Genomic DNA, 14,491 nt, shown 5'->3' with positions numbered 1-14,491 from the left:
ACACCTGGTTGAGTGCTCATGTCACAATGTGCAAGGACCCACTTGCAAGACCCTATCCTCTACTTGCAGAGGGGAAGCTTCACCAGTGGTAAAGCAGTATTGCAGGTGCCTCTCCTGCTCTCCCCTTCTCTATCCCCCCTCATTCTATCCAATTAATAAGTAAACAAACAAAATAGTTTTAAAAGATTGTTATAATAAATATGTTCTTCAGAATCTGTGTCCCAGGTTAACAAAAAAAAAAAAAAATGTGTTCATTGTGCTCTCTTAAATTTTATGATTTCTTTTTTTTTCTCCCTAAAATGATGGCAGTGCCTTTGAATATGGTTCTGTACTTTAGAACTATAGTAGTGGAATCATCATTTGATTAAAGGAAGTGTTAGTTTTGTCGTGTTACTTCTTTGTCACTGTTAATCAACTTGTTTCAGGCCATAGGCACCCCATCGGTGGGAGTCCTGTTAAAGCAGCTGGTGCCTCTGATGAGACTAGAGAGCATTGAGATCACAGAGTCCTTAGTTTTAGGATTTGGAAGAACCAATTCCCTTGTTTTCAGGTACAGTAGCCTTAATGAGTTGTTCTAAATTTGTGCATGTTGCAGCTGTCACAGTTCCTGTGTGTAACTCTAGTTTGAGCTTTTATATCTTATGTGGCTGCAGAGTCTGCAAGGTTTTATGCAAAACCCTGTAAGTTCATGTTAGTCAGTGTGCATATACCATCTTGCCTTGTAACTGCCTTGCATCTCATTTTTAGTCACTGCAGCTTGTGATTCATATCTCTCAGGCTGTATCTCCTTTTCAAGACTTGTCTAGATAAATATAAATGAAGAAATTCAGGACCAAATTCCACTTAGTCAAGCTGTTCAAAGGCTTTAACATCAAAATGATGTCTTGCTCATCAGCTCTCAGAAGTTAGGCAGTGGGTCTCTTTTGGGTTCATCTTTCTCTAAGCGGATTTGTTGACCATAATAGAGCTAACATATCTCACACTCTAGATTTCTTAATTCATTTTCCACCTTTAAACAAATTCCCACCACTGACCATTCAATCAGAGGTAGTGTCACAGCCTTTTGAAAGAGTCATAAAATGTTAGTTTGAGCTGCCACTGATGAATATATCTAAGCAGTAAAGGTGTCTAAGGAAAACTCCAAACATCTGTGAAAAGTTCTGTTTAAAATTTTTAAATTATTAAGTTGGTTTAGAGGCAGCTAAATAAGATCCATCCTTATTCCTTTATGGAGTCAGATCTTGCTTTAAAAAAAAGTAAGTATGATTTCTGATTGTCAGTTAATCATTGTTTTACAACTTGTTAGTTAAGACAAAATATCATACAAAAATTCTACAGAAAGATAACCAGAGACAACTTCTGGAACTGCCTAATATCCTTTCCCAAAATCCTAAGACTCTACATATCTTAAGGATAGATAATACTATAAAATTCACTAGTCTTGTGAGTCTGGACAAAATAATATTTCTGAGCCAGAGTTCCATTGCCTGTAAAATTAGGGTAACAAATCAAAACTAGCTGAATCTCTCTAGTAAAAAATATTGGTGTAATTATGCAATTGACCTCATAGATCTATCAAAAGGTTTAAATGTAAAATACATATAGAAAATACTTGACTAATGTTTGCTGTTAGATGAAGAAGATCATTATATTATTTCCATTTCTTTAATGGAGAAATTCTAGCATCTATATTGGAAAAAGTCTGTAATGAAACAAAAGCATTTTATTATCTGAATGCAGAAAGTCATAGAGTTTGCCATCCTGGCCTTGTATTTTCCCGGAGGGAGATGTCTAAGAGTACAAAACATTCCACCAGAAACTACTAGCTTTACAGACACCGAGCAGACTTTAGACAAAATAGCTAGTGACAATCTGGAGCTCTTAATTTTAATGTACTTTGACATAGCATTTGAAAAGTTATTTTCTAAAGGTCCATATAATTAAACTAGCAGGTATAAATCTGAGAAAATAAGGTAAGAAAAATATTTTTTAATTTTTTCATTATCTTTATTTATTGGATAAAGACAGCCAGAAGTCAAGAAGAAGGGGGCACAGAGAGGGAGTGAGACAGAGAGACCCCTCCAGCCCTGCTTCACCACTCGTGAAGCTTTCTCCTACAGGTGGGGACCGAGGGACTCGAATCCGGGTCCTGGCGCATTGTAACACGTGCACTCAACCAGGTGCACCATAGCCTGGCCCCTGCAAAATATTTATGTAACAAGATGTATATTAATGTGATCAAACATTTAGCTTCACATGCAAGAGAAAAAATTTCAAAGGAAACTTTGCTATTGTTGTATTTAACTGTTATTTGCGTTTATCAGTAGTTCTTTATTTAAAATATCTAGTTAGTTATGAAAGAACTAAAGCATCACTAGTACGTACTAGTGATGCTGGGAGTTAAACATGGGACAATATGCTTGACAGTCTGATGTTTTATCCACTCTGCCATGCACCTGGTCACTATTATATAATTCTTATAAAGGAATTTCTCAAATCCCAAGAAAGTTTTATTTTTAAATCAACTCTAAGTGATAGTACCAACAATTGCACCTCTCTTTTGCTCTTACTAGATTGAAATTTGTCTCTGTGTAGAAACTCGCTTTAATTTTTCTTTAATCCCATACCCTACAGTAAAAGTTAGTAATGACTTACAAAATAATGTTTGTGTGGTTGTTTTTTTAGACAGGGTATTTTTACCATTGCTATTTTCTGAACACTAAATAAAAAATCAAGTAAAAACTATGTATGAAGATAAAACTTAAATTGCACAAAGTGAATTGTTTTAAGTCAATAAGAAATATTGGTTTCATTGAAGAATGGACCTCAAAGAATTATTGAAATGATTAAATGTAAAATATACATAATAATAATTAAATATAAATTACACACAGTAAATAGTAAAAAAATGTACTGTGTTAACATAAATACAAAATATAAGGCCAGTGCCCATTTTCAGTTCACCATATGGTTGGGAAATGAGAGCTCAGGGAAATAAGGTGAAAGAAAAAGAGAATAATTGAGGATTGAATGTCTATTATATGACGAGTTTGCTATCAATAGTTATGAATTCTAAATTCTGATATTTTTTCTAAATAGAGAATTGGTAGAAGAACTTCATCCTTTGATGAAAGAAGCTCTGGAGCGAAGGCCAGAGGTAAGTTTTTTTTTTTTTTTTTTTAAATATTCTCTTTTGTTTCCCTTGTTGTTTGATTGTTGTAGTTATTACTGCTGTTGTTGATGATGTTGTCATTGTTGGATAGGACAGAGTGAAATGGAGAGAGGAGGGGAAGACAGAGAGGGGGAGAGAAAGATAGACAGCTGCAGACCTGCTTCACCGCCTGTGAAGCGACTCCCCTGCAGGTGGGGAGCCAGGAGCTCAAACCAGGATCCTTGCACTTTGCGCCACCTGCACTTAACCCGCTGCGCTACCACCCAACTCCAAAGATTTTTAATTCATACAAATTTGTATCACTTCTTGATGAGAATTGTTATGGTGGCATTCACTATCCCACTCCATTTGTTTCTGTTACATCAGACTCTCAACTCTCAACACTGGGAACTCTGGGAAATTGAGGAGTGTTAGTTCCCTGAATGTTTACAAGATCAATATTTCTTTTTTCTCTTTTTAAAAATATTTTATTTACCCATTTATTGGGTAGAAACAGAAATTGAAAGGGAAAGGAGGAAATAGGGAGAAAGAGAGACACCTGCAGCAGTGTTTCACTGCCCTAGAAGCTTCCCCATGCAGGTGGGAATTACTGGGGGCTTGAACCTCGATCCTTGCACATGGCTCAACCAAGTGTACCTCTTTCTTTCTTTATTAGTCATTGTATAGTGATTTTCAAGATTATAAAATAAGAGTTGAGTTTGACAGCACATCCACCACCAGCGTCCGCTAATGTTCTGTGACCTCACTCCCCAGTGATAACCCCCCCACAGTTATCTCAAAGTCATAGAGACAAAAAAAAAAAAAAAGGCTACCTTTTTGTTGTTGTTGTTGTTTGTTGCAAGGTCACGTTTCAGTTCTCTCCATTCCAAATATGAGGGAAAGCACCAGGTAGTTTCCTCGATTGACTTATGGACTGTTTTAGAAGCATTTTCTCAAAGGGTTAACAATAAAGAACAATGTATTTTGTTTCATGTGTTTAGGATATTGAAAATGACTATATTATGCCTTTCCTTAGTGAAGTTTTTAAGAGCAAAATTAACATTGTTTTTCACATATGTTCTTTCTACACAGAACAAAAAACGGCGAGAACGGAGAGACTTGTTAAGGCTCCAGTTACTTCGAATTTTTGAACTTTTGGCTGATGCAGGAGTAATAAGTGATAGGTAGAGTCAAAATTCTACTGACTGGATCTGTCTACCAAGTTTTGTTTTGTTTTGTTTCTTTTTATAAATCTGTCTCCTTCTTAATTTCTTTCCTCCAGGCATTCTTTCAATTTAGTATTACCTTTAATTTTTATTAAGAAAAGTTAAAAAAGTTTTCTGTTGTTTTCTTCATATTTGGTTCATACTGCAGATAGCTCAAAAACAATTTAGTGTGTGAATTCTGACAACAAATCTTACTTTTTCCTAGAACATATACAGCTTTTCCATAGAGGTTAGGAATCCAAATGTCTACTTTCCTTTTATTCCAGCACAAATGGGGCCTTAGAACGGGATACTCTAGCCCTGGGAGCCTTGTTCTTAGAATATGTGGACCTCACTCGAATGCTTCTAGAAGCTGAAAATGATAAAGAAGTTGAAATTCTTAAAGATATCCGGGCACATTTTAGCGCCATGGTCGCCAACTTGATTCAGTGCGTTCCAGGTACAGCAATGCCTCACTGCAAATTACCTGCATGTTTCAAAGCCCCTTTGTGTCCTTCATTACTGTCCTTCTTCTCTTGTCTTGCCAGCTATATGTGGTTCTGGGGTGAAATCCTTTTTTTGTTTTATAATACTTGAAATAACAGGTGAGCAGATTGTGGCAATTCAGCACAGTGTTGGAAAAGGAACAGTGGGAATTCAATTTGGCTTTGTTCTTATCATTATTTCTAGTCTTTGTTTTTTGGTTCCCATATAAAAATGAGTCCATGTGATTTCCACAGGAAGGAATTCAAAGGAAGCATTACAAAGACTCCACTTTTTTTCATTATGTCATTGTGCTAATCTATGAACATGTAATCACAGCAGTATCCCTGATCTTGGCTCTCATCAATCAATGCATTATATGCAAGTTTGTTTCTCCTAATAAACTATATTATTGACAGATTTTTTTTTTGATTACCACCAGAGTTATTGCTGGAGCTCAATGCCAACACTATGAATCCACCACTCTAAGCTGCCACTTTTCCCTTTTTTTTTTTCATTCTATTTTGTTGGATAGAACAGAGAAATTGAGAGAGATGGGGGATATAGACAGGTAGAACAACCAACCTGCAGATCTGCTTACTGCTTGTGAAGTGTCACCCATGCAGGTGGGCAGTGGGGGCTCAAACCCAGGTCCTTACACTTGATAGTAAGTGCGCTTAACTGAGTGCACCATCACCTAGCCCTATTGACAAAATTTTTTCACAGAACAAATAGTTAGAAAATGTTTTCACCTAACATAAGCCTAGAGAATACAGATATTGTAATTACATTTTGTTATAAGATGTAATTGCTGTAGCTGGAGGTTACAAAATAGTTACAATATAATTACAAAAGACTGTGACTCGGTTGTTTCTATTCTTCATTCTTTGCATGTTTTACAGACCTCTCCTTACCAACCCTCCTCATTGTGGAAGGTTTTAAATTAATATTTGAGTTTTTTGTTTCAGTTAAAGGGTGCTTTTTAAAATATGCATTCTATGCCTTCTTTCTGCAGATGGGTGATGGTCATCAGTAGAGTCAAGGGTATTTTACATGTTACAGATAATTTTAGAGACTGGTTAGAAAACAGTGTCTGTGAGCTGGAGAGATAGCATAGTGGTTATGCAGAAGGCCTCATGCATGAGGCTCTGAAGTCCCAAGTTCAATCCCAAGCACCATTACGTAGAGCTGAGCAGTGCTCTAGTAGTAAGCAAACAAAATGATTACTAATCCATTTTCCATCTCTACTTTCTGCTCTGAGACAAATGTAACACACTTAGGAGGGAAAATTTACTTGACTTTTAAAATAAGTTTTTTTTTATGAAACCTTGACGCAGGAAATAAAATTACTCTTTGCTCCTCCCACCAGACTTGAGAGTCAAGTGTAGCAGTGACACAAATTGTATTCACTATATTTTTCAATGTAATAGATTCTTAACACTTTATATTTCTCTCTAGTTCACCACCGAAGATTTCTCTTCCCCCAGCAAAGCCTGAGACACCATCTTTTCATCTTGTTTAGCCAATGGGCAGGACCCTTCAGCATTATGTTCACTCCTTTGGATCGTTACAGTGATAGAAATCATCAGATTACAAGATACCAGTATTGTGCATTAAAGGTAGGCCATCTTTGCCTCACTCAGTGACTGTTGTCAGAGCAATAAGCTCTTCCTACCAATATGACTATGTTTTAAAAATGACGTTAAAGGGGCCAGGCAGTGGGACACCTGGCTGAGTGCACACATTACCAAGTACAGCAGGAACCTGGATTCAAGCACCTGCTCCCTATGGCAGAACAGGGGGAAGTTTCCTGAGTGGTTAAGTAGTGTTACAGGTATCTCTCTTTCTCTCTCCCTTTCTACCTCTCCCTACCCCTTTCAACTTCTCTCAGTGCTATCAAGTAAAAACGGTTAAAAAAAAAAAGTAAGATTAAGGGTGCCTGGTGGTAACACACCTGGTTACAAAGCACAAGGACCCAAGTTCAAAACCCCTCTCCCCACCTGCAGGGGGTGGTGCTTCACAAGCGGTGAATCAGGTCTACAGGTGTCTGTCTTTCTCCCTCTTTACCTCTCTCTTCCCTCTCAATTTTTCTCTGTTCTATCCAATAAAATGGAAAAAGTGGTCACAAGGAACAATGGTTTCGTAGTGCTGGCATTGAGCCCCAGCAATAACACTGGAGGTAAAAAAAAAAAAAAAAGGTAGGATTAATACTAGTAATATAAGAATAAAATAAACACATACACATATATATGAACACATAAGCTAACTTTAAATTGTAGAATGTGCTCATGTAAACATAGATAGACATATTGATGTGTAACTATTGCAGCTGGGCTCACAATTTTAAATGAAAGCCTTCTGCTAGTTCCCATTTTTATTCAGTGTTTTCCCTTGAAGTAGTTGTCTTGCCAATTAAGTTACGATCTTTCAAAAAAAAAAGTTATCTTAAGATCAAAACTTGCCAAGAGTCACAGTGCCTCTTTTTGTCTCCTAGAAAACTCCCAGAAATAAATTTCCACATTACCAAGACAGTTTAACAAGTTCAAAATCATTACTCCCTATCGCAACATTCCATTTAAAAGGTTAACATAAATTCACTTAGTCAAACAAACCAAAAATTGCTGCCTTAAATGCTGAAATATGATTCAGTAGAACTCATTTGAACCATGGCCTTGATAGTCCTTTGGATCTGCTAACTACGAAGTTAATCAAGATCTTTTCCTTCTCTTACTCTTTTACTCCTGCCTAAAGAGAACAAAAGTTAATCTGCTTCATTTTCTTTATCTCTTTTTAATTAATTTGTTATTGGATAGAGATAGAAAGAAATTGAGAGGGGAGAAGGAGATAGAGAAGGAGAGAGACAAAGAGACACCTGCATCCTTGATTCACCACTCGTGAAGCTTTCCCCCTGCAGGTGGGGACAAGTGGTTTGAACCTGGATCCTTGCACACTGTAATGTGAGTGCTTAGCCAGGTGCACCACCACCTGGCCCCTTCATTTTCTTTATCTTGAAGCATTTTCATTAATTTCCATGGCTTTTCATAGATTCTAAAATTTAGTGCATTGGTCAAATATTTGTCAGTTCATTACATGAGTATAATGTTTCTTATCAAAACAAAAATTGAAGAGCTGTATTTATCTTATAAGCAGAAGTTTTAACCCACCCCCACCCCAGAGTCTTTTACTGTGGTGCAATATTATAAACAGAATTTACTCACTTAAAATCACTGAACTAAAATAAATGTTCATTTTATTTAGAATGTCTTGCTTTCTCCTCATAATCATTTGTTACAACTCTAAAAATACATATCCACCAAGTTAAATTTTTGTGTCTTAATACTTCTAGTCAGGATTGGGATATTGGTAACTGACTTTACTAAGAAATGCTTTAAAATTATGTGGGAAAAAAGTGTTTTCAAAGGACCCTAATCAGGCTGGGGAAGATAGCATAATGGCTATGCAAAAGACTTCCATGCCCAAGATTCTGAGGCCCAAAGTGTCATCCCCAGCATCACCATAATCTAGAGCTGATCCGTACTCAGGTCTTTTTCTTTATCTCTTTCAAAATAGTTAATTAGTTAATTAATTAAAAGGACACTAGTTTATGTATGGTGATTCTGTTTTGTAAGGTCAGTTGCATGTATCTAAGACTTCAGGAGAACTATGGTGGTTATTTTTGGGGATGGGGGTGGAGGTTTCGATGTTTGAGGGTATGAGTAGTGTAGAGCTATACTTCTAATGGGAGCTGGGCGGTAGTTCAGTGGGTTAAACGCGGTGCAAAGCACAAGAACCAGAGTAAGGATCCCAGTTCAAGCCCTGACTCCCCACCTGCAGGGGAGTCACTTCACAGACGGTGAAGCAGGTCTGCAGGTGTCTATCTTTCTCTCCCCTTCTCTGTCTTCCCCTCCTCTCTCCATTTCTCCCTGTCCTATCCAACAGCAACATCAATAACAGTAAAAACTAAAGTCAGTTGCATGTCATTTGATTGTTCTAGATTTCATTCCAATACATGTATTTTTTTCACCAGGCAATGTCAGCAGTGTTGTGTTGTGGCCCAGTGTTCGACAATGTGGGCCTCTCCCCAGATGGATACCTATATAAGTGGCTCGACAACATTCTGGCTTGTCAAGATTTACGAGTAAGTACTAGAAAAAACAAACACTATTTTAGTATCTTAAGTGCAGTACCTTGGTTGATGTACTGAGGTATTAAAGCATTCAAAGCAGTTTCTTTACAGATCACTCCGAAAAGTGTAGGCTTATGAGCTGTTCGTGCTACACTGTGATGCATCAGGATAAATAGCACAGTAACATTTAACAAAATTGACCATAAGCTGAGCCATGATGCAATTCTGCACAAAGTTCCTATGATTAAAATGTCAGGATACATTCTGTAATCATACTGGTATTATGCTGGCATTCAGTAACACAAAGCTAACTGAGAAATGCACTTGGTATTTTAACCAAATGCATGTATTTCCATAAATATCTCAAATGAGAAAGAAACATTTTCAATGTCTTCACCACTTTTTCAGACTTAAAACTTGAGGCTGAGTAGACTCTGTGACATACATAAAAACAAATTTAATTTTTACATTTCGGTTTTCAATTACACATTGTGTCTTCATAAAAAGGACAGTGTGGAGAGCCAGGCATTAGCGCAGCAGGTTAAGCACGCAAAGCAAAAGGATCGGCTGAAGGATCCCGGTTCGAGCCCAGGCTCCCCACCTGCAGGGGAGTCGCTTCACAGGCGGTGAAGCAGGTCTGCAGGTGTCTGTCTTTCTCTTCCCCTCTCTGTCTTCCCCTCCTCTCCCCATTTCTCTCTGTCCTATCCAATGATGACATCAATAACAACAATAACTACAACAACAATAAAAGAAATAAGAGCAACAAAAGGGGAAATAAGTGAATATAAAAGAATTTATAAAAAAGAGGACAGTGTGGAATAAAATTCATCAGGATACATAAATCTCCTCTTTCACTTTTTTCACTCCAGTTTAATATTGGCCAAACTTGACTTTATGTCTCTCCTAGAATAATTTTTCATGAAGCATGATTAATTTCTGTTCTCCATGTATTTCAGGTGCATCAGCTTGGCTGTGAAGTTGTTGTCTTGCTGTTGGAACTTAATCCTGACCAAATAAATCTTTTTAATTGGGCAATTGACCGGTGCTACACAGGTTCCTACCAGCTCGCATCTGGCTGCTTCAAAGCCATAGCAACTGTGTGTGGAAGCAGGTATGAATTGTTCTAGGTGGAAGAGACTATTAATGGCCAGTACAGTCAGGGTTACTCTGTATGATATAAATAATCAAAAACTGCCTATTTTTGCAATGACCTGAGCAGAGCAAGTTCAGTGGAGATACAAAATGACCTGTGTTTCTCCAGCAGATAAGCTACCCCCTATATGTCTGCAGCTATGTTGAGTTTCCTTATTCTACAAGTGATCTCTCCATCACTACTAGGATGATTTCTTGTTATAACACCTTCCTTTTTAATTGCCTAGCAATTTACAATGAAGTATTGGAGCAGGATTGGAAGATGTTTTTAGAAATGTGCATGACAGGTGTGAACTGTAAGCCTTTTAGTCATCTTGAAGCTAAATTAAACCTAGGAAGCATCCCAAAAATGTTAAATACCCTTTTCTAAAAAGAAAGAAACTGTGGTAACCTAAATTCCACAAATTGGTCTTTTTTGTCTTTTCTTAACTGATTATTATAATGATCAACAAGACTATAGGATAAGAGGGGTACAATTCCACATAATTCCCACAACCAGACTTCCATATCCCATCCCCTCAATTGGAAGTTTCCCTATTCTTTATCCCTCTGGGAGTATGGACCAAAGATCTTTATGGGGAGCAAGAGGTGAAAGGTCTGGCTTCTATAATTGCTACTCTGTTGGACACGGGCATTGGCAGGTCAATACACACTCCTAGCCTATCTCTATCTTTCCCTAGTAGGGCAGGGTTCTGTAGAGGTGGGGTTCTGGGACACCTTGGTGAGGACATCTGTCCAGGGAAATTAGGTTGGCAACATGGTAGCATCTGCAACTTGGTGGCTGAAAAGCATTAAGATATAAAACAGAGGGGACCAGGTGGTAGCACAAGGGGTTAAGTACACATGGCACAAAATGCAAGGACCAGGATAAGTATCCTGGTTTGAGCCCCCAAATCCCTACAAAATCCCTACAAAAATTGACATGACAGACATGGTGGGCCTAGACCTTGAATAAATCCCTCTCTCCATTGTTACTGGTCATCTCTATCTGGAACAACACAATAGACCCCTTTGTGCACCCCCATATGACCTTGCCCTCAACTTAGATCAACAATGGTAGAGAATGTTCCATCCTCCTAAGGGAGGCTGGACAGTATACTCTATGCTACACCTGAGGAAGATGGGTCCTGATACTGGGGCAGCTTGGAACGTTCCTACTTATGACCACAGAATGTAAGCTCAGGTCTACAGGGATGCAGAGGTCACATAGGCTCCTAAGCTGAATATGGGCCCCAGAAAACATCAAATCAATGGGGTTTACAATCAACAATATTTATACACCTTTCCCATATTTGGGAGCTACTCTCTTCCCTGATCCAGCTATCTGGTCCTTCTGCCAGCCATGACATCATCTCCCCACATAATAATTAGGATCCAGCTGCATATCAGATTTCAGGCTCAGGCAAAAAAAAAAAAAATGAGTATAGCCACAGGCCCTTTGGAATATAACTAAAATAGGCCTACTAGCTATCTACAAAACAGAGACACCCCCCCCCCCAACTCTTCACCTGCACTACTCCAGCCTTTAGGTCCATGATTGGTCAATTTGTTTGCCTTTGTATGTTAACCCTCTTTTCAGTCACCAGGTTCCAGATGCTAGCAGGATGCCAACCAAACTTCCCTGTACAGACAACCCCACCAATATGTCCTGGAGCTCTGCTTCCCCAGAGCCCTTCCCCAATGTCGTTTTCGCTGGGTTATGTTGTTTTCGCCGGGCTGGCTTCACAGGCGGGTAACAGACAACCTGGGACTCATGGCTCGGTTGTAGGCAGTATCTCTTTATTTACGCAGGACGCAGCACAATCTAAGACGAGCTAAGTTAAACTCAAAGTACAGTAAAACTCACAATGCTGTCTTTATATATACTTGCCAAGTAGGGTGGAAACAGGATGTGACATAGAGTGGAGAGAAAAGTGACTGGTAAAAATCAGAGTGTGACAAGGAGGGGGCAGATTAGGCGAGAATCCTATCACTGAACCACAAATTCCCTGGAGGGAGGGTGGAACTTGTTAACAGTAAATAGAATGAAGTGGTTATGTAAATAGAATAGTGTTAAGCAGGGGGGATTTAAACCAAATGAAACAGAAGGGGTCTCATGCATACCAACACCCCAATAGGGAAAGAGAAAGACAGGCTGGGAGTATGGATCGATCAGTCAATGCCCATGTTCAGTGGAAAAGCAATTACAGAAGCCAGACCTTCAACCTTCTGCATCCCACAAGGACCTTGGGTCCATACTCCCAGAGTGTTAAACAATAGGAAAGCTATCAGGAGAGGGGATGGGATACAGAGTTCTGGTGGTGGGAATTGTGTGAAGTTGTACCCCTCTTATCCTATGGTTTAGTCAATGTTTCCTTTTTATAAATAAAAAATTTTTTTTAATTTCAAAAACCAAATGGCACAATATAGCATAAGCTCTCTATATAAATGCAAATAAAAGTTAACAAAACATAATTCAAAAAAATTGCTTCAAAGCAGCGAAGCAGGTCTGCAGGTATCTATCTTTTCTTTCTCCCTCTCTGTCTTCCCCTCCTTTCTTGATTTCTCTCTGTCCTATCCAACAACAATGACAACACTAGTAACAATAACAGCAACAACTAGGGCAACGAAATGAGGAAAATGCCCTCCAGGAGAAGTGAATTTGTAGTGCTAGCACTGAGCCCCAGCAATAACCCTAGAGGGAAAAAACAGTAAAAAGATATAAAGCAGAACCAATTATTTCAGACTGGTCTTACTAAAACTTCTGCTCTTGTTACATAATTAGTCATTTAGTGAAGCCATTCACCATCATAATTTATTGCATGAAATAATTTATTACTAAACTAAAAAGCATTAATAAAAATTCTCCAAATTTTATAAGCTATTCCTCAGAAAGTTTATATGTTAAAAATTGAGAGGTGCCAACTCAAGTATATTTTTGAAAAGACTCATGTAGACCAGTGATTTCCTATTTTGATTAAATATTTACATTTTACCTATTTGAAGCTACCAAGTGAAAAAAATACAGGTGCATTGGTTTTAAATTCCCACTTGCTATGGTCCTAAATTTATGGGAACAGGACTTTAGGAGATAGATACTTTCAATAAACCCCAAGTCAGCATGCTTTTTAAAGAGGCACGTTTCTCTTTAAATATTTTATCTTTCTTTTATGAAAATACTAGAGGGGGCCAGGTGGTAGCACAGTGGGTTAAGTGCACATGGCACGAAGCGCAAGGACTAGTGTAAGTATCCCAGATCGAGACCCTGGCTCCCCACCTATACAGGGGTCGCTTCACAGGCAGTGAAGCAGGTCTGCAGGTGTCTATCTTTCTTCCCCCTCTGTCTTTCCTTCCTCTCTCAATTTCCCAACAACAGCAATAACAATAATAACAACAACAAGGACAACAAAAAAGGGAGGGAAATGGCCTCCAGGAGCAGTGGATTTGTAGTATGGGCACCAAGCCCCAGCAATAACCCTGGAGGCAAAATAAATAAGTAAATAAAGTAGATAGCATTTCATGTCTAACTCTTTTCTAATCTAGCAGTAGAATTTTATGTCATACTTTAATTTCCATAGTCATTTAGTGGACAAATGTAATCAAAACTGTCTACTTTCCTATCATTTTCCTTCCTGATGTTAGCATTAGTAAATAACATTTAGATTTATAGGATTTTGCTAAAATTAAGTTCTTTTGTGAAAATCATTTTCTGTGGAACTTTTGTTCTATTTTTGGATGTTTTATTATCTTAATAAATGTCTGTATACATTATTCTGGGAATGTTAAAAAATGTTTTTAGAACCTATGTCCATACATCCCTCTGACAACAGAAGAGTAAGTTTCATCACTTTGCTGCCCATCTCACATTGAACTTGACCTGAACTACCCTAGTAAAAATTATCTCATTGTATGCCTCCTCATAAAATATCCTGCTGCATTCCTCTGACTAGACCTGGCTATTTTTCCTTAAGTATCACTAAGAAATGCTTTATGAATTTAGCACTAAAGTCTTGCTTCCAGTAGTATCTCTAATTACAAAAGTATTAAGCCACAAAACCCTCTATTATGTTTTTTAAGATACTAGCCTAAACTTCTGGTTTCTTAGACAAATCTCTTATATCAGTTTATGTCCGTGACTCTCTTTTATTCCAGCCAATGTTGCAGCCTTGATCTGCCAACCTTTCTGTCACATTTCACCACAGGGCATGTTCAGAATTTAAAGCTGCAGCTGTGGCCTAAATGAGCTTTCTTTCCCTTTAAGTCCCCAGTCTGTGTTGCCTAGACAAGCCTCTAAATTTATCTGAACTGTCTTTGCTCTCATACCTTCAGTGTTTTCTTTCAGAGCATTTTGGGCATTTCCACTTTTGCTTTATTTGTTTTCTGTGAGCTTGTTTC

The 14,491-nt window shown here is 38.1% G+C and overlaps 1 protein-coding gene across 4 annotated transcripts in view; it reads left to right on the top strand.

Annotated features, from left to right (window-relative positions):
- Nucleotides 1-14,491, top strand: part of FRY (FRY microtubule binding protein) — a 495,577-nt gene that overhangs the window by 366,325 nt on the left and 114,761 nt on the right. For all 4 annotated transcript variants that reach the window (XM_060191649.1, XM_060191648.1, XM_060191651.1 and 1 more), the window contains 7 exons: nt 426-550; nt 3,100-3,157; nt 4,244-4,335; nt 4,644-4,816; nt 6,298-6,458; nt 8,867-8,977; nt 9,922-10,076. In XM_060191649.1, coding sequence (XP_060047632.1) covers nt 426-550; nt 3,100-3,157; nt 4,244-4,335; nt 4,644-4,816; nt 6,298-6,458; nt 8,867-8,977; nt 9,922-10,076 — 875 coding nt within the window. The remainder of the gene's footprint in view (nt 1-425; nt 551-3,099; nt 3,158-4,243; nt 4,336-4,643; nt 4,817-6,297; nt 6,459-8,866; nt 8,978-9,921; nt 10,077-14,491) is intronic.

Source organism: Erinaceus europaeus, chromosome 5 (assembly GCF_950295315.1).
Source record: "Erinaceus europaeus chromosome 5, mEriEur2.1, whole genome shotgun sequence".
NCBI lineage: Eukaryota > Metazoa > Chordata > Mammalia > Eulipotyphla > Erinaceidae > Erinaceus > Erinaceus europaeus.
Note: the sequence above shows the minus strand (reverse complement) of the source record. Positions and strands in the feature narration are given on the sequence as shown.